Source organism: Epinephelus fuscoguttatus, linkage group LG21, assembly GCF_011397635.1.
Source record: "Epinephelus fuscoguttatus linkage group LG21, E.fuscoguttatus.final_Chr_v1".
In the NCBI taxonomy this organism is placed as follows: Eukaryota; Metazoa; Chordata; class Actinopteri; order Perciformes; family Serranidae; genus Epinephelus; species Epinephelus fuscoguttatus.
Window position 1 is genome coordinate 7,245,993 of NC_064772.1, and position 19,312 is coordinate 7,265,304.

Here is a 19,312-nt window from a genome sequence, read left to right on the forward strand (position 1 = left end):
ACTTAGCGTCTGTATCGACTTAGCTTTAATATCTCATCATTTCAGAAAAATTTGTATTACATCCTGGGTAGTGTAAGTTAAAAAAAACATCCTGTTTTATAAGCACAACACAAACATGCAGTTCTTAGATTATGTAAAGAAACTGCAGTCAGGTCTTTAGAAGGCCTGGAATGTTGTTAAATGGTACAATAGGCTAATTCCCTCTGAATTTGTGGTGGAGAAGATGTATTAAGTGGCATAAAAAACAAAATATAGGTAATTTTAAAGTTGAGCATTTGAGTAAATGTATTTGAGTACATCCCACCACTGATGCCCTCTGCCAATGTTGAGAAGGTTGCATTTGAAATGTGATATGTTACAGATTACTAGCTACCCTGGTAAAGTGTAATAAGAAATGTAACTTTCAATTACCTAATCAAGGACATTTGGTTACTTTTTGAGTAGTTTTCTAACTGGAAATATGGTAAAAGGAAGGCATCCTGAACTGAATATATTTTGAGCTAACCCCTCGTAATTACCAACATTTTGATTAGTAGCTGTGATATGATAACATTTTTTCTTGGTCACTGTAATTGATTGTATTTACATTTATTTTGTAAATTAATCACATGCAACTTGCCCAAGACTGGGTTTTGCAGGACTTGAAATGTTGTAACACAGTTGAGAGTGACACATCTCTTACATATACGATCTCTGCTGCACCGCACAACGCCCTTCAGTTCCGCCCAAAAGGGAAATGACGCCGGTGCAGAAAATGGCGTCCGCAAAGCCTGTGGACCGCTGTGGTTTGTTACCCGTTTAATTTAGAGCCGAGTGGGGGATAGATGGACGATAACATGGCAGTGCAACGCTGCCGCCGCCCGCTTCCTTGATTCCGGAATCTAACCCGCAACTTCATGTCCGAAGGAGCCAGAGCTGCCTGGTCGAAGAGGGGTTGTGGGGATTCGCACCGCCGAGGTGAGACGGCTGGATTTTAGCCGCTAAGCTAAAGCTGTTACCCCGGCTGAGCAGTGTCTGCTCCCCCGTAGCTCCTGTCACCACAGCTGAGAATCGTGACAGTTAATTTGGCCAGTCACGTAGCTAGCTCTGGAGTGAAGTATTATTATATTTACTTCATAAACATGATTCAAAGTATTAGCTAACACCACCGCCTTCATCAGAGAGCTGTGTGTGTACCGTGTAGCCTGAGCCTTTGTTTTGAAGGTAAGATAAGCCTGTATTGATCCCCAGAGGGGGAATCCAGGTGTTGCAGCCGCACAAAGACAGAAAGAAGTATAGGTTAATACTAAATACTAAGACTAAATAAGAGTTATGTTTAACAAGTATAAGAGTAGAAGTTAAAATATGAACTATGCAAGAGCAGTTATAGACAAAGTTGCTAGGTAGAGTGACACTGTATGGTTACTAGTATGAAGTCTAGTATCATGAAAACAGTGTACACCAGAATAATATCAACTGTAACTAAGCAATAATACGGAATGTTGTCTGCATTAACATAGCAAAACTTAGATATAGTATACGATGTGGCGAGACAGTATAAAATATTGACAACGTAGTTTAGTATGATAAGGGTTGCAATGGTATGAGATTTTCTCGGTATGATAACCATCGCAGAATATATCGAGGCTTCACGTTATCACAGAGTTCGTGTTATTGTTATCATCATCATCATCATCATCATCATCATTTACAATGACCCACAACGGAATCAAAACAGAAGGGTTATTTTTGGTTTAACAGTCATGCTATTAATAGAACTGAAACTTGAAACAAGTATACCGATGCAACCCTAAGTATGATGATGATGTAATATCCTACAGTGTAATGTATAAGATATAGTGTAAGGTGCAATATAATAGTAGTAATAATGATGATATAACATGGTATAATATAGCAGTATAACAGTATATCAAATGTAATATGATATAGCATGTTCTGGGGTGGGTGAAAATCAGTACAGCATAGTATCATGATTTTTTTGTGTGGCAATATCGTATCAATACACGGACACCAAGTATCCACTTTTTGTTATTTAAATTTTTAATATTATAAATACAATTTGAACTTTTGGTAGACTACTAGAATAATTGAATCAATTGCTGTAACAGTCCACTAACTACATTTTGCTGCAATAAAAATGATTGAGGTGAGACTGAAACTAAGACTGAAAACTTATTTTATTATATAGAACAGATGTTGACAAAGTTTTCTTTTAGGGACATAATGTGCAGCTTTAAAAAAAAAAAAAAAAAAAGTTATGAAACCGCGATATACTATAGTATGTGTTATTGCAATACAATAGCACATCACAACACAGTTAAAAGTGTTATAATATTGTATTTTTACTTCATTATCATGATAATATATCATGGGGCCTCTGGTGATTTCCACCCCTAGTATTATACACATATTAAAGTATAGTATGCAGTGGTGGATGAAGTATCTGAAAGACGCACATGAGTAAAAGTACAGATTTCTTACCGGAAAATGACTTTGGTATAAGTTAAAGCTCCTCTATAAAAAAGTCTTTAAGTATCTGATAGTTATGCATGTATGTATCTTATAGCTGATAAAAGTACAAGCAAATGCTGTCAATAAAAAAGCAAATGGTCAGCATTTTGAGAATGATGAAGTTTATTTCTTCTTAATATGCACATCACCTTAAAAAGGATCATCCATTACACTTGAAGGAAAAAAGGTCTTTGTCACAATTTAAAGGATTTAAAGAACATCTAAGTTTTTCTTCCCTCCCAGACCGTCATTTGTCTGTCCGTTCCTTCCTCTCTTCCTTCTCTATTATGTTGTAAGTAATGATGACGCTCAGGGGAAAGGTATTGGGGTATAGATATACTTTTTATTAGGGAAATATAGTGGAGTAAAAGTGAAAGTTGACTGAGATATAAAAACTGAAATAAAGTACAGATATTCCCAAAAAATACTATAAAGAAGTATTATTATTTAGTTATATTTCATCACTGAGGGTATGTATATTATATAATATCTTGAAATATAATGCATAGTAATACCAATGATTATAATATAATATAATATGTATGGGTATCAAATATATGGCAAAAAATATAAATAAGCTGGTACAAAAGAGAATCAGTGAGGGGAGAGTGATTTGTAACGAACTGTGATTTAGTGGCTGACAGCTAACTATACTATAAATTAGCTTAGCTGCTGGCTAAGTGATTGTAAAGCTTGTTGCCAGGTGCGCTCGGCTGCAGTGACAGACTCTGAGCAGACTGTCAACCTGTTGCTGTTTTTCCTTTTCACCAAGAGGCACACACAGGTTAGGTCAGTCAGACGGCGAGACCTCCTTAGACCAAGCTACACTGAGATTTACACAAATACACAAAAGAGAGCATGGAAAGTGTGCCTGTTCTTCACAGAGTATAAAGGAGGTTCTCTTGTGAGACTCAACTTTTGCTACTTAATTTTACAGTTACATTTTTATACTGAGAACGAGAAGTACTGGGGATTCATGCTAAGGCAATAAGTTGATTTAGGTTGTTGTCAATTGAGAGAGAAGCAGTTATAGCTTTTTTTAATTGATGTATAATTGCAGTCTGATCTGGTTGCAACTCATAAATACTTGTAAAATATATGCCCATTGCTTGTATGTGTTTGATTATGTTAGTGTAACTTAAACCTATGGCTGCTGGTCAAATAAATTAACCCAAGTTGAGACAATTTGTCAGTTTAAAGATTAGTCAAGGTAAACAGAAAGTTACTAAGCAGCGATCAGTAAATTGTTTTAGTTTAGTTTTTTCAACCATAATGTCAAGCATTTGCTGGTTTTCTTTGTCATACATGACAGCAAATTGATTAACTTTGGGTTTTGAACAAAACAAGACAAATTAAAATGTCATCTTGGGCTCTGAGAAATGGTGATGTGCACTGTGTCGCTGTTTTTTTGACATTACATTGAATGATTCATCAGTTAATTGAGACAATGTTAAACAGATAAATATATGCAAAAATAAACCCATGTATGTTTGATCTGTTTATACATTTGTCACCAATTAACGTCATGATATGTAATTGCAGCCCTTCTGAGAAACATGGAATAGAAGAACATTTTCTTGTATTTTTGGAAAAGCATTTCAGCATTAACTCATGACATTTATGTTGCTGTGGACTGTCCTGACTGTATGTATCATAGCTGATATTTGCACTTGTGTGCTGTGAAATAGTTTGAGCTCACTGAATTTGTCAGGGCGCACTTTATTTGATTCTGCTCTGTCTTATTGATCTTCATCTTGTCTCCTCTGTCAGAACCAGGGAAACATAAACACAGGAAATGCGAGCGGCCCCTTAGTGCTCAGCCGTCAAAGCCTGTGATTGTTCGCCCGGGCTCCAAAAGGTACGATTTGTCACTCTGCAGCACTGCATGGTAAACTGGAGCAAACCCCTCTTGTGTCACTTTTAAGTCAGAATCCATCTTACCCATCATTCCTCTCTCTCAACTCTTTCGCCACCTGATTCATTGTATTTTGGGCTGACAGTTTGGACGAATGGTTTGAGGTCAGAGCTCTTGGTCTGCACTGTCCCCATAGTGCTGATGGCTGTTATGAAGCTTAGTATTACCTTTTTGCACAGGGATGAGGGTCAAAGTATGATACAGCTACTGTCACTTTAACAAGTAAAGGATCTTAAAATGGATTTAAAGTAATCTATTAATAGAAAGTCATTAACTGAAAAATTAGTATTGATTTTTATTGTTATATCAGTATTTACGTACTGTAGTACTTAAACTTCCATTTGGTCTCATTGAGTTTGACCCATTTTCCTGTCCCACTCTTTCAATAGTACAGAAACGTGTTTGTTTTCATATTCCTTCCTATATTTATTGTGGCCATGCTGCAGCCAGTAGCGGTGGAAATAGTTTTTGTTTATTTTGATTATGATAAAAAGATAATTGAGATTAAATGATCATTGTGCCCCATTCTGTTTTCAGTAGGTTGTGGAAGTGCAACGTTAGAACATAGTTGATCTTATTTATTTTGATTTAATTAATATTTATTTATTTTTATATTATTTCTTTAAATGTGGATATATATTTATATATTAGTTTAATTTAATTTTATTTTATTTTATATGTATTTTTTTGTTTTTCATTTGAATTACATATAATGCTGAAGGAAATTTATTGTTAAAAAACGTTAGTGTTCAATAAATGGATGATGTTTCCAAAGTCAGTGATTAATTGTGCTAAATAATCATGATCTTAAATGTCCAGTGTGTAGGATTCAGGGGGATTTAGTGGTGTCTAGCAGTGAGGCTTGCAAAATGCAATCAGCTGAAACTTATCCCAGCTGGGATTCCTTCAGCTTTCATTGTTCAGGAGGTTTTTACCGGAGCTGAATTGTCCGCAGAGGTGTCTTCCTCTCTAAAACACACAGACAAGGTGATTTAAACCAGTAAAAACACTAAATAAAGTCATTTAACATTAGAAAACCTTTGTTTTTCTGATGCTACTCCTCAGGAAGGGGCTGCTAACTACAGTGACTGAAGCAAATACTAGCAGGTACACGGTGCATACCCATCTCTTTTTCTGACTGTTTACATTATACCCACTTATCAGCCAAAAAGCCATTGGAATATATAGGAACGTATACTCTATACAATACCTTCTTGGTAACCTAGTGATCTACCTAGTACTACACCCACCTTATCAACAACCACTACACCACTGTGGCTGATGCAAAATTGCAAATGTCCCTATCTAAAGCCAGTGTTTGGTTTGTCCATTCTGGGCTACTGTAGAAACATGGCTGTGCAACATTGCAATCTCCATAGTAAAGGACCCACTCCCTATGTAGGTATAAACAGCTCATTACAAGGTAACAGAAACACAGATTCTAATTTTCTAGGTGATTATACACTAAAGACACAAAACACACTGATTACATTAGATTCCATTTCAACCAATGTATCCCCCTAAATCCTACACACTGGACCTTTAATGTACCAAAAATAATTGTGATTATGATTCATGCCATACTTGTGCAGCCCTAATTCCAATTTATTACAGCAGGATTTTTTTTTTATAATTTTGGTCATCATTCGAATTGGTTATGGTAATATTGTACCAACCAATGTCAAAGCAGAGTGGAGGTCTGTGAACACAGACAGGTGAAGCCTCACAGCAGCCAGACTGTAAACAAACAGTTTATCCTGATCATCGAAAGCACTTCATTTGGAGGTCATTGCGTGTGTACGTGCATGCATGCGTGCAAACTGTGATGGATGTTTACAACTGGCAGTGTTTTCCCAAACAAGTCTGTAACCTGGAGGTCTGCTTCCCACCTGTCTGACTGCTAGTGTTTCTTAACTTCTTTTTAGTAATGTCAGTGTTCCCAGATCTCACTTATTTGATTCTACTGATAAAAACAATGTATAAAACTATTTAAATATGATCCAAGTTGTAATAAAGTGGAATAATCCTTTAACTCTGACTTCATTAGGACATGATCTAACATTCATAACATCCATTTTGATAAATGGACTGGGAAAGTAGCCATGGTGACTTTCCCTGCTGTTAAAATTATATTTGCTACAGCTTTGTTTTGTTTTGTAATTAAATATGAGAAGCAAAGAAACTGCCTACTTGCCCATGTTGAAATACACAATAAGGCCAAAATTATGTGGACAGCGGACAACCTTGTCAACATGAGATGAACAATGAAACGTGTGTTTATCGTTCAGGTGTCCACATACTTTTGGCCAGAGATATGTAACATGCACAGAAGTCCTTGTATGGCTGTTTTAAAATTGCAGTTTGCAGACGTTCATGCTTTAATGTGGCGGTTGTGTTGGCTTTGTCGTCCAGGTGATTGACGCTCAGAAAAGGGATTGTTAGCATCTACTGGACACAAGGGGCACTGTCCTCTGATTGGCTCGGACAACCCCCTCTGACATGCCCGTGGCCAATCAGAGGTGAGTGTGCTGTGTGTATGTGTGTGTTTGTTTTCATTTGCATTGTTAATGAGTAACTGTGAGTTTGTGGGGGTGTGCAGATGATGTGTGTTTTCTACTCTTCCTTGTGTGCAGAATCTAAGTAAAATTATACGTAAGTTCTCTGTGTGTGTGTGTGTGTGTGTGTGTGTGTGTGTGTGTGTGTGCGCGCGAGTGCGTGTGTGTGTGTGTTCATGTGGCTACTTATTTTTCTCTTTGTGATTTCTTTGTGTGTGTGCGAGTGTGCATGATGGTGTATTATGCAGAAGCAACTGGATGATGTTGTGGGGTGCTTTTTTAAAAAGGATTTCCTGTCTTTCTCTTTATTTTTACCCACCTCAGTGTGTTGCAGTGGAGCAGGTTATTTCCCCAGTGTTTCTTTGTAGGATGCAGCAGCTGAAGTGCTGAGCTTTTAATGCTGAACGCCCTTTTGAATGCCCTTCCAGTCACAGACTTACTTTATTCAGCTGCACACACACACAAACATAATGTTTTCCTTGGAGAGACAGGCGGTGTTGTGCCTGCTGAATTCATTTTTGAATATCTGATAATTCTAGTTCATCCCTGCTTTATGTTCACACTGCACAGCTGTAGCAGAGTTCAGTGTTCACGGATCTGTTCTGACGCTCTATGATCTTTACCTCACCCTGTCTCCATCCCCCGCCTGCACCTGCACTTGCACTTTGCCCTGCGTCATGCCTTCAGGTGTGTTATGTCGGGGGCAGATGTGGAGGTGTACCTGTCCCAGGTGCACGATGGGAGTGTGTCGTCGGGCTTCCGGGCGCTGTATGAGGAGCGTCTGCTGCTGGATGTCACACTGTTGATAGAGGAGCACCACTTCCAGGTACACAAATTAAGCTGCATGGTGTTTCATATCCCTAGACCAAGACTGTATGCTACATATCACTATCCTGCAGGGATGTCTCTGGGGAACTTGGACATTTCAGCTACAGATCTGCTTATACATTATTTACAGGATTAATTTCTGAGATGTAAATTCACTGGATAGTAGAAAATCATCTTAGCAACTTAAAGGCAATAAATTATGTTTTTTGTAATTTTACAGTTGGTTGGAGTCCTTATTTTAAAAGGAAACTTGAGTATTTTTGAATCTGGACCCTATTTTCCAATGTTTTATGTCTAAATGACTAATGGAGACAACAGTTTTTAAAAATGGTTGGTATTGAGAGGGAGTGCTGCAGCCGACAGTGCTGAAACAGGCAGCAATCCTAACAGGCAACTGTACACCATCACTTTACAACCGCTTGAAGTGTTTGTTTTTGCCGCTGACAGGCTCAGATTGTTATTACTGGTGTTTAGCGACATTATGGAAAAGATCCCCACAGAGGAAAAAAAAATAGGTTTTTCATTACATTTCGCTTCTCCCGTTTGTCTGTTACTGTGTTTCTGTTCTGAAATCTCACAGACTTTTCCACATTGTTGAAATCAGCTAAATATTCAGGCATTAAATTGAAAATCTTTTAGATAACACTAAGATATGCTCTCTGTACTCCAACACAGCTCACTCTTCCTGGCACTCCACTCTGTAAAGGCCCAGACACACCAAACCAAAATCAGAGAGCTAGTGGTAACGAAATCCTACTGCTGCATTGCTGTACGTCGCTTGTGTCTCGGCTAAAAAGTTGTACATAAAAACACCGCAAAGACTACAGCCAACCAGCATGTACACTCTGTGCCTGTGTGAGATGAAATGGCTCTCTTCACCAGCACACAGCGGTGGTCTGTTGTCGTCATTTAAAAAGGGAAATCGGAAGACCATCTTGATACTAGTGAGCAAGTTAGCACCTAAACAACACTATACGGTGCTGAAAGAACAAAGCATATTTACTCTGCAAGAGTGAACAATAAAATAAACATCTCAAAACTTTTCTGCTGAAGAGCTCAATGACTAAAGAAAAACAAACTCACCTTATATAACAAGTTTGTCTCACTCCCTGTTGACTTGAGCTGTTTGTTTGCTTTCCTCACGATTCTCTCCTCGTGTACTGAGCTGAACTGCCAGTCAGAGTGATTTCACTCACTGACAGGCTCCTTTGTTGTAGTCAACATGCTGAATTGGCTGGAAAAAATCAACAAGTTATTGTAGGGATTGTTTTCATAATGCTGTCAGACAGTTCTCATCGTGATCTGAGCCTGTCAGTGACAAATACAAACACTTTTAGTGAGCGCAAATTGACATTGCACAATTGCCACAATCACTGTCTCTTTATACTTGACCAGTTTCAAAAACTGCTGTCTCCATTAGTCATTTAGACACAAAAGCATCTGAAAATAGAGTCCAGATTGAGAAATACCAGTTTCCCTTTAAAATTAGGACAGCAGGCAACTGTAAAATAACAAAATACACCTTTTATTCCCCACAACACATTCAAGTACAACATGCTTATTTTTTGTCTTTATTTTGTTTTCTCGTGTATTTCCAGTGCATAAATCTTAGTAAACTTAGCAAAATAATGTAAAAAAGGTTGGTGTGATAAGCTATGGCTTCAGCCTACACTTTTTCAGTCCGCATTAACTTGCTTTTGCTGTTTCAATAATGACTTATTTATAATTTATTTGTTGTTTCTCTTAAGTGTATTTGAGTTGTTTAAGTTGAAAGTGACCGAAATAAACTCAACTAATATGAGCCAGGAAAGGACCTTTTTTGTTTCTTAACAGCCACCCTGTACATTGCTAAGAATATTTTCTACCACCCTGTGAGTGTGTATTTGCAACATGTTTGTGTAACAGATCTGCGACAGAAGTATTCAAAATATCCATGCAGGATAGCATGTGCTAAATGTTTAATGTAGCAACAAACTGTTTACAGAGAATTGGTAAAAACTTACAACTGGAGAACTTCTGGCCTCAGCGAGCAACATCACTGCACTGTTGCTTATGTAAACCTGTGTCCATCTGTCGTATCCATCCTTCTGCAGGCCCACAAGGCGCTTCTGGCCACCCAGAGCGACTACTTCCGGGTCATGTTCACAGCAGACATGAGGGAGAGGGACCAGGACAAGATCCACATGAAGGGGCTGACAGCCGCTGGGTTCGGCCACATTCTCCGATTCATGTACTACGGCTCTCTGGAGCTCAGCATGCCCACTGTCCAAGAGATCCTTCAGGTAAAGCTGCACACACCCACCGATGTCCTTTCTGGTTCTTCCCATATCATGCTTCCACATCAGTTAAAACAGATGAAGTTTAACATGGTGCTGCTTCACAACAAAAGCATCAGCATTTCATGGTTCTTCACTTTAATAACATGCTCTCTCACATTCCTCCTCTTTTTCCTCCTCCTCCTCCTCCTCCTCTCACTTCCTGTCCCGGCAGGCGGCCATGTACGTCCAGCTGACGGAGGCGGTGGAGTTCTGCTGCTCCTTCTTGCTCGCCAAGATCTGTCTGGAGAACTGTGCCGAGGTCATGCGCCTCCTGGAGGACTTCAGTGTGGGTGTGGAGGGTGTCCAGGAGCAGCTCGACAACTTCCTGCTTGACAACTTTGTCCCCCTTATGAGCCGACCCGACTTCCTGTCCTACCTCAGCCTCGAGAGACTGCAGGTTCGGTTTTTGATTGTACGCTGAATGCAGAAGAAAAGTTAAAACTATGAATACAAACTCAGTCAGTGTTGTTGTTAGATTAGATTCATTCTGACCATGATACACACTGAGAGGGACATTTTGAAGTCAAAAATTCTATGTAAATGTTAATTTCAGGAGCCAACTCATGATTAAGTCCACAGTCAGAGTGTCTCCAATGTATCTTCAGACTGCTGGCCCATACCATGGACGTTCACACTGAATAAGCTGGACAGACATTACTTGTTATTCTTATAATGAGTCTTTTTCTCTTTATCTCTGAATCAGGCGTACCTGAACAGTGATGCTCTGAGTCGCTTCCCAGAAATTGAGCTGTATGAAGCTGTCCAATCGTGGCTCCGACATGACCGGCGGCGCTGGAGGCACACTGACACCATTGTGCAGTCCATCCGCTTCTGCCTCATGACTCCTGCCAACATCTTTGAGAAGGTTACTTCTGCTTTCTGATGGTTTTCCTTTGTCCTGACAGGAGTCCACTGGTTTACTGATGTTGTCTCTGGTATTGGTCTTTTGTTGTCTTCGTCACAGGTGAAGACCTCAGAGTTTTACCGTTACTCCAGACAGCTGAGGCAGGAGGTAGATCAGGCGCTCAGCTACTTCCATGATGTCAACCAGCAGCCTCTGGTGGAGACGCGCTCCAACCGTATCCGCTCTGTGCGCCCGCAGACGGCTGTTTTCAGGGGAATGATCGGTCACAGTATGGTCAACAGCAAGATCCTGCTGCTGCAGCGCCCAAAGGTGTCTGCTCGTTTGTCTGTCTTCAAGAGCATGTGTGACTGCTTTTGGTATTCGTACCAAAACTGTCGTGCATTACAGCTTTGATCTATTTACATGGTGTGAAATCAGTGTCTGTGTTTGAATCCCTCAGGTGTGGTGGGAGCTGGAGGGACCTCAGGTGCCACTGCGACCAGACTGCCTGGCAATTGTTAACAACTTTGCCTTCCTGTTGGGTGGAGAGGAGCTGGGGCCCGACGGGGAGTTTCACGCCTCCTCCAAAGTCTACCGCTATGACCCCCGACAGAACTCCTGGCTACGCATGGCTGACATGTCTGTGCCCAGGTTAGAAGAGCCTGAGGCTCTCTGTGTGTAATCTGACCTGTCCTGAAACGTTTTTCACACAGCTGTGCAGTGAATGGCACATTATGTTAATTTCAGGATGATTTTGCAGGCGCTCACTGTCACTTGATTAGAATTACTTATTAATGCATTGATACATATTGATGGTGTTTGTTGTTTGCAGGTCGGAGTTTGCTGTTGGCGTCATTGGCAAGTTTATTTATGCTGTAGCGGGCCGCACGCGAGATGAGACTTTCTATTCCACGGAGCGCTATGACATTACAGAGGACCGCTGGGAGTTTGTGGACCCGTACCCTGTAAACAAGTATGGTCACGAGGGGACTGTCCTCAATGGTAAACTGTACATCACCGGTGGTATCACTTCCTCCTCCACCTCCAAACAGGTGTGTGTGTTTGACCCAGGGCGGGAGGCGGGAGGAGGGGGAGGAGGAGGCAGCTCAGGTGGGTCAGACGCACACAGGACACGCGCCAGCCGAGGCCCACTGCTGCCTGGCACCCATGCCAGCTGCTGGGAGAACAAATCCAAAATGAACTATGCCCGTTGCTTCCACAAGATGATCTCTCACAACGGGAAGCTGTACGTGTTCGGAGGAGTGTGCGTGATCCTGCGAGCTTCCTTTGAGTCGCAGGGCTGCCCATCCACCGAGGTGTATGACCCTGACACTGACGAGTGGACCATCCTTGCCTCCATGCCCATTGGGCGCAGCGGCCATGGGGTGGCAGTGTTGGACAGGCAGATCATGGTGCTGGGCGGCCTGTGTTACAACGGCCACTACAGTGACTCCATCCTCACCTTCGACCCTGATGAAAACAAATGGAAGGAGGACGAGTATCCCAGGATGCCTTGCAAACTGGACGGTCTGCAGGTGTGCAGTCTGCACTTCCCAGAGTATGTGCTAGAGCACGTCAGACGCTGCAGCTGAGGTCTGCTCCACAACAAGCCTCCTTTTTATAGAAATGGAAATGCACTGTTCAAGGCCTGAAGTCTCCCACTGGGAGAGCAGGTGTTTACAGGTGGGAGACTCGACTGATGCACAGGCTTTTCAACTAGAGACCAGCACTTACCTTAAGGTGAGGAAAAGATGGCGCGGGCCATACATTTGCTGTTCTTACTGAAGCCAATCGAAGCGTGGCGTGGTGAGACGCCACATGTTAAAAGTCAGCTTGAACATTTTCAGAATTAGCTTTCTCAGAAAATCAAGGAAAATCATTTGTGGGGAGAAAAAAAGGTTTTGTTTTGCTGGTTTATGTTTCAGACTGTGGTCAGTTTCCTATTCTACTACTCACTTACTGTATTTAGGCTGTCCAGTCAGGCTTATTGCAGAAACGCACTGGAAGCGTCAGATTCATGCATTTACAAAGGGACCTGTATTTATTTTACTTCACCAGTCTTCTCAGTCTAGTCAGAATTAGGTTTCTCTGCCTGCACCCTGAGATTTCATCGCGTTCATTAATCTATTTAAAGGCAAACAAACATTGTGTATAATGTTAATCAAGGTGCTTTTATTAAGAAATAGATTAGTGAAAGCCAAAACTATTTCAAACAATCAGAAAATGCCCTATAAGATATATAACTGCAAGTTAAATCATACAATCAGGTATATAAAGACAATATTAACACTATATATACTGTAGTGTAGCTAATCTTATAGCCAAATATACAAAGCAGACTCTAGACAAAGGCCATTAAACAGATACCATGTTGTTGCAGATGCTACTAATGCTTCAATCTGCTACCAGCTGCAAACTGTCAGATTACTCATTCATATACTCGCTTCCAGTGCGTTCCAGCTTTTAGTCCTAATTCTGCTTTTTACTCCCAGATATCCACCATACTGTGCTCATGTTCATATAACATCACTGTGTCTTTCTGTGTCCCTTCTTCTTCCTCTGATGTGTGTGTGAGAGAGAGAGCTGAATGATGGAGAGTAAAAAACATAACACTACATGGCACACGAGGGTTCATTGTTCATTCAGTGAGGATGTCATGATGGTGACTCCTACACAGCAGGGTTTTTTTTTTTTTGCATAGGAAGTAAAGATCTTTCTGTCAGAGCAGCTCTGTATCCGTCTCGTCACTGGCAGTGCTTTACTTACTCTCATCTACATTCCCTGCACTTTGTTTTGGGCTCTTGTTGTGGCTCTTGGGTGTAAATGCACTGTTCTACCCTTTCAAACCAGCTGTAGTATTACAGCATGATGTTATCTTACAGACATTTAGCAGTGTCTGAAATTAACCTCTGGCTGAGAAGTTAAGATGAACAAAAAATGCACCCACCATGAATTATACAGCTAGTTAAAATATTTAAGAAACATTGGGCCTCATCGTGGAGGAACATTTTCATATTCTTATCCTAAACTAGGAAGATTTCATTCACAGAAATGTTGCCAAAGAGTAGAGAGAAAACTTTCACACTGCGTAGCTTCAAGTCCTGCTCTTGGAAATGAGCAAACAAATGTAATTGTGTCAGTGTAGTGTTATTAAAGGATTAGTTCATGTCCCAGATGATAATTCGTATGTTACTTTGAATTCATGAAGAAAACTTTGCATGCCACCATGGTAAACAAGGGAGAAAATTCCTGATAATAGAAGTAAATGGGAACTGTCTTTAACAACAGCAAAACTATATCAAGACATCAACACTCACACAACTTGTGCAATAGTATCTAACTCATTTATCTACTTGTATGCTCAGTACTTCCCAAAAATACAGTTTTTTTCTAAAACTTCACTATTTATAACACTTTCCATAAAAGGTCTTATACATGGACCAGTAGCGTGCCTCCGCTGTTAATGCAGAAGTGTTTTAAATACTTAGGTTTTAGTAAAAATGCATGTTTTTGGGAAGTACTATACATGTGGATCAATAAGACTTGGATTATACTGCATGAGTTTGTAAATGGATGTCTGAATATAGTTTTGCTGTTGTTAAACATGATCCCCGGTTACTTCAGTTCATGATAAATGTTTGCCTTTTTTCCCCATCTCCGTTCACCATGGAGGCATGTGAGGAAGGTTTATTTTATGAATTCAAGACAACACAGGGTCAGTAAGTGATATACAAATGGTCATTTGGATGAGTGATGTGTTCCTTTAAAGGACCTGGAACAATTAGGAAGTATGTACTGTGACAGAAATAAAAAGTGAATAATTGAACTTGAGGCTAGATGCTAAATGATGTCTTTCTACAGCAAAGTGGTATATGACTAATATAAAAGGTGGTCACGAGGCCCATTGTTAATTTACTTAAGGTTCAGGGTATTTCAATTTATGCTCTTTTACAACCAGTTGAGCTCAGTATAACAAAGACTTAGCAGCTGTGAATGGGGTCATCCTTATGTTCCCAGGTTCCCTGTTGTTGAGGTACTGGTAAGGGCTAACTTTGCAGTTCAAATTGCAAAGAAAGGAATGAAGATGGACATTTCAAATGCACTTTGGTAAAAATCTGTTCAGCCACTGTGGAGATGTCAATGTCTAAAATCTCAAACTGTTTTGCCTGCAAATTTGAAGGTGTGGGTTTTAAAGAGTGCAGACTCAACATATTGACCCATGGAAACCAACCCAACGCAACCCAAATAAATGTTGGCATTGTATGTTGCTGCAAACTATGGATGCGTTACATTTGTACTTTATTATGTAGCACCTACATTGAAACATAATTTTTCGACAACTCTGGTTAACACCTGGTTAGGTTTTGGCCAAATATCTGGTATTGGTGGCATAATGCTGGCAAGATAGCATAGTTGAAAGAAACAATTTACTTTTGAAGCACTATCCCCACTGGAAACACAGCAATGGGTCCCTGAAAAACCCATGTTTGGGGGCTGAAAAGCCGCTGGAAACGCAGCAATGACTCAATAAAAACAACAGGTTTTGATGTTTGTTGATCTCAAACAGTGGTCTGCAGATTGACAGGTGTCTGGCTTCTGTATTATGCTATCCACCATCCTCCCAACCTTTAGAAACGTTGATATGACGCGTATGAATTGTTAAAATGTTATGCAGTGGTGGTTTGCAGGAACATACAATGCCAACATTTTCCTCTGGGGACTGCGTACATTGAAACATTTGACCAAGGGAAAAACATTAATGAGAACAGAAAAAGGTCTCCTTAAAGTGTCATATTAAGATATTAAGCTGGGCGGGAACTGCCCATTGGTCCGACAGCCCATTGGTTCGACATCCCAGCCGTTCAGCACCGCGGACAGTCGGACTGATGGGATGTCGAATCAATGGGCTGTCGAACCAATGACATGGACCCAGCTGGGCAACATAGGACCTTGGGAGCATTGATTTCCATTCCTGTAAATGGTTCAAAAAAATTACCAGCCAGTGTTTCAGATATTTTTTACCAGTATGTCCACGAAAGCTGAAATTTTACCAGCATTTTGCAGTCATCTGTGTTAATTTCAGACATTGGAATGTCACCTGGAGTGCTTCAGTAATATTAGAGGAGTTATTCAGCAGATGCAGCATTTCTGTTGTCGTATGTACTGTGTAGCTTATTAAGCAGCCCAGCGCCTTGATCCTGCAGCCCAGCAAGCCCTGCTCCGTTACCAGCCCGATGTCTCTGACCCTGTCCTCTCCACATATTTATTTCTCCTTCATGAGCCAACTGTGAAAAGGGCTAGAGCACATACTGATGCAGTTCTGTCTGCCAGTCGTCTATTTAAGTTATTTATTTCTGAAGTATTGCTTACACCGAGCTATGCAGTTACAGTTGTAGGGTTATTTATTACAAGAATTTCATTGTGAATTGTGTTGGTTTCAAATTGTACTTTTGTCTCCTTTCCTTGTCTCATCCTCGGCCGTCTGTTCTGTCCACCTCAGCAGCACTGCATGTGGCTCATGAATGGATGCTTTGAGAACGCTCTTTCTTCCGATGTAAAGTGAGAAGAAGGCTTAATAAGATCAGAAAGTCTGTAGTGGATGTTTACTTAACTAATGAACGGGTACAATTTAAAGAAGGGTACTGGTGTCATTTAAATTTACGGTCTGTTTATTGCTGTCTTTAGCAACAAACTGTATGCAATTTGTCATTCATCATGTCTTAAAAGACAAACTTGTTTGTGAGTGGCATGTTTTTTAAGGTATCATCCTTTAATTCATGCTCCTTTGTATCATCGATGTCCCTGCTGTCCACACACAAACCTCTCGAGTCCTGAGCCGCAGCTTTAATCTTCAACGCTTTGTGGCGCTGGTAGAACTCTTAGATTGTGTACGTTTCCCAACGTTAACGCCTCCACAGCTGTGAGAAGTTGTGTGTTTCACTGTGGACTTCATAATCCATCTTTGTTTTTCAAATGGGGAAATGTTTGACATCGAAAAATGTTTTTAAGGAAATACAGTAAATACAGGAGGGATTTTTCTAATTCTTTATTTTCAAGAATTTAGAAAAATATCCAACGTAACTTCTCCGACTGCGATCAGCAGCCCAAAACTCATTATTTGCTGTCCTGTATGACTGAGACCCTTTTTACACGCTATAGGTCCGCTTTGAAGTCCCTTCTTCACGCTGCCTTTGCATTTTTACACAAAACCAAAAAATGGCAGCATCATTCCTCTCCAGTGTGTGATTTTAGACTGTATTCTGGCATCGTGGAACCACAAGAGGCATGACGGGAGTGACAGCATCGGACTCAAGCGTGACATATAACAAACACGTCAGCAGTGCTTTATAAACAACAACAATGGCAATAACAATCATTTATCATCATTGTTATATGGCAGCTGATCTCATCTTCTGCCCGGAGGGTAAGGAGCTCCCAGACCTCATTATTTTCCCAATTTGCGGACATTTTTGGCTTCCCTTCTTCTTTGAGTTAGCTGCTAACTGCTATCACCTGGTTTTCAAATCTCTCACGGTGGGTTGCACACATAACACATTGTCAAAACATCACACCTATCCTGACTATGGTTCCATCCTGTCGGCTGTCCCTTTTGCACAGACACCTCGCTTAAAGGCGATACAACTCTCATTCCACTATCCAACCTTTTAAACAGAACAGTGAGGCAACATAATGGCGTGACATTCCTGCCTTGAACAAGCATTGTAAAAGGGGCTCAAGAAAAGCAGCAGATCTTCAGATTTGAGGAGCTGGAACCAGCAAATGTTTGGTATTTTTGTTTGGACAGTGTCTGAAACAATTATTAGATTGTAAAAATAGTTGCAGATTAATTTTCTTTCAGTCAACATATTGTTGCAGCTCTAATTTGTAGCCATCGCACTATAGCTGCATGGCAGTTTACAATTTTTTGTCATTTTGAACTAATGAAAGCCAGGTGCAGAAGCTGAATGAAAATAAGGAACACTGTAAATGGCAATTTTTGCTCTCAAACTGTATTTCCCCCAAACTACAAAACTTTTTTTTAAAAAAACTTTTCAAACATGTTTTATTCCTTAAATTGGTTTACATCCTCTGTTTTTCAGGTTCAGAACATTTCATGCCCAAAACCATTACTCATTAGGGTCTTTTATTCCTGTTTTTGTCCTTTTGTTTACCCTGGTCACCTCTTAATCACAATTCCCAAACCTTTAGAAAAACCACTGAAGTGTCACATGTGATAAACACAGCAATGATCACACTGTCAGAGGCAAGTCAGGTTGGGAAACAAGCCTCTTAGACTCCACGTCCCTTTACGTCTCCTACTTGTTGCTGTACTCTGCAGCCAATATAAACATCCTACCTGCCCTTCTGCAGTCCTCTCGCTGCTCCTCCTCCTCCTCCTCCTCCTGCTCCTCCTCCTCCTCCTCCTCTCATGTTGCTGTTAAAAGAAGAAATGTGTAACCGATAAAGTACTACTGTCCTGATTTATGGCACATTCAGTCATAGCGCGGCATCCTTTAGTCCACCAGTCTTCAGTCTGTCAGTAGGAAAACAGAATAGAGGATTAAATAAAAAAACATACCTTGCTGCAACGACTGTATCTGAAAAAGAAAGTAAAATCAGATTAACATATCTTATAATCTGAGTAGAAACTCTTTGGAAACGATTTGTAACTTCTTTCCAGAAATAAATGTTCATATTGGTCAACTTTCAGCTGACTGCTTGAGTGCTTTTATATCTGTCTTTGTGTGTTTCTGATTTTTCTTATGCTCATTTGTGACTTAATTCTGTTCGTCCCAGGACTTTTCTTAAGTAATTGATCAGTATTTGGAATTTTTCAAAACTAATATTATTATCTCTGCACAGATAAATGCAGTCATGCAAAGGGAACCCCTGTACCAAATACCAAAGCATAACTGAAAATATTGTGATGACTTTAGCTGCATCTAATGATAATATTCATGTTGATTAATTCATCTGTTTATATTTAAATTATTTGATTGTCCGAGAAGTGTCAGAAAAAAAGTGGAAAAAGTCTCCAGAGTCCAAGGTGTTGTCTGACAATATTTTGTTTGAATTTTTATTTGATAAATGGCTGAAATTATATAAGAATATTTGCAGATTCATTTTCTGTATACTGACCACTGATACTGGATACTGATCACTGAGTCGCCTAATGTGTCAGCAGCTGTAATGACAGCAGTATAATAAGTCAAGAGGAAAAACGGCAATATATTAAGTAAACAGTGAAACCACAATATCATAGATAGGATGAATGGCATGACTATTTGTTATCATTTCATTTTTATTACTTTAAAGATTCTATTCTGAGTTCAACCTGACG

General features: G+C 40.1%; 1 protein-coding gene across 3 annotated transcripts; it reads left to right on the plus strand.

Annotated features, from left to right (window-relative positions):
* The first annotated feature begins 724 nt into the window (after positions 1-724).
* On the plus strand, positions 725-18,775 carry klhl15 (kelch-like family member 15). Of its 3 annotated transcripts, none has more exons than XM_049565989.1 (10): positions 906-957; positions 4,282-4,369; positions 6,839-6,945; positions 7,552-7,807; positions 9,903-10,091; positions 10,300-10,524; positions 10,831-10,992; positions 11,092-11,301; positions 11,432-11,622; positions 11,804-18,775. In XM_049565989.1, exons 4-10 carry the CDS (start codon positions 7,676-7,678, stop codon positions 12,561-12,563), a joined length of 1,869 nt encoding a protein of 622 aa, XP_049421946.1. In that variant the 5' UTR covers positions 906-957; positions 4,282-4,369; positions 6,839-6,945; positions 7,552-7,675; the 3' UTR covers positions 12,564-18,775. The 3 variants fall into 3 exon arrangements, with proteins under 3 accessions (XP_049421944.1, XP_049421946.1, XP_049421945.1); XM_049565988.1 differs by having other exon boundaries at positions 7,669-7,807; positions 11,804-18,774; XM_049565987.1 differs by lacking the exon at positions 6,839-6,945 and having other exon boundaries at positions 725-957; positions 7,669-7,807.
* The last annotated feature ends 537 nt before the right edge of the window (positions 18,776-19,312 follow it).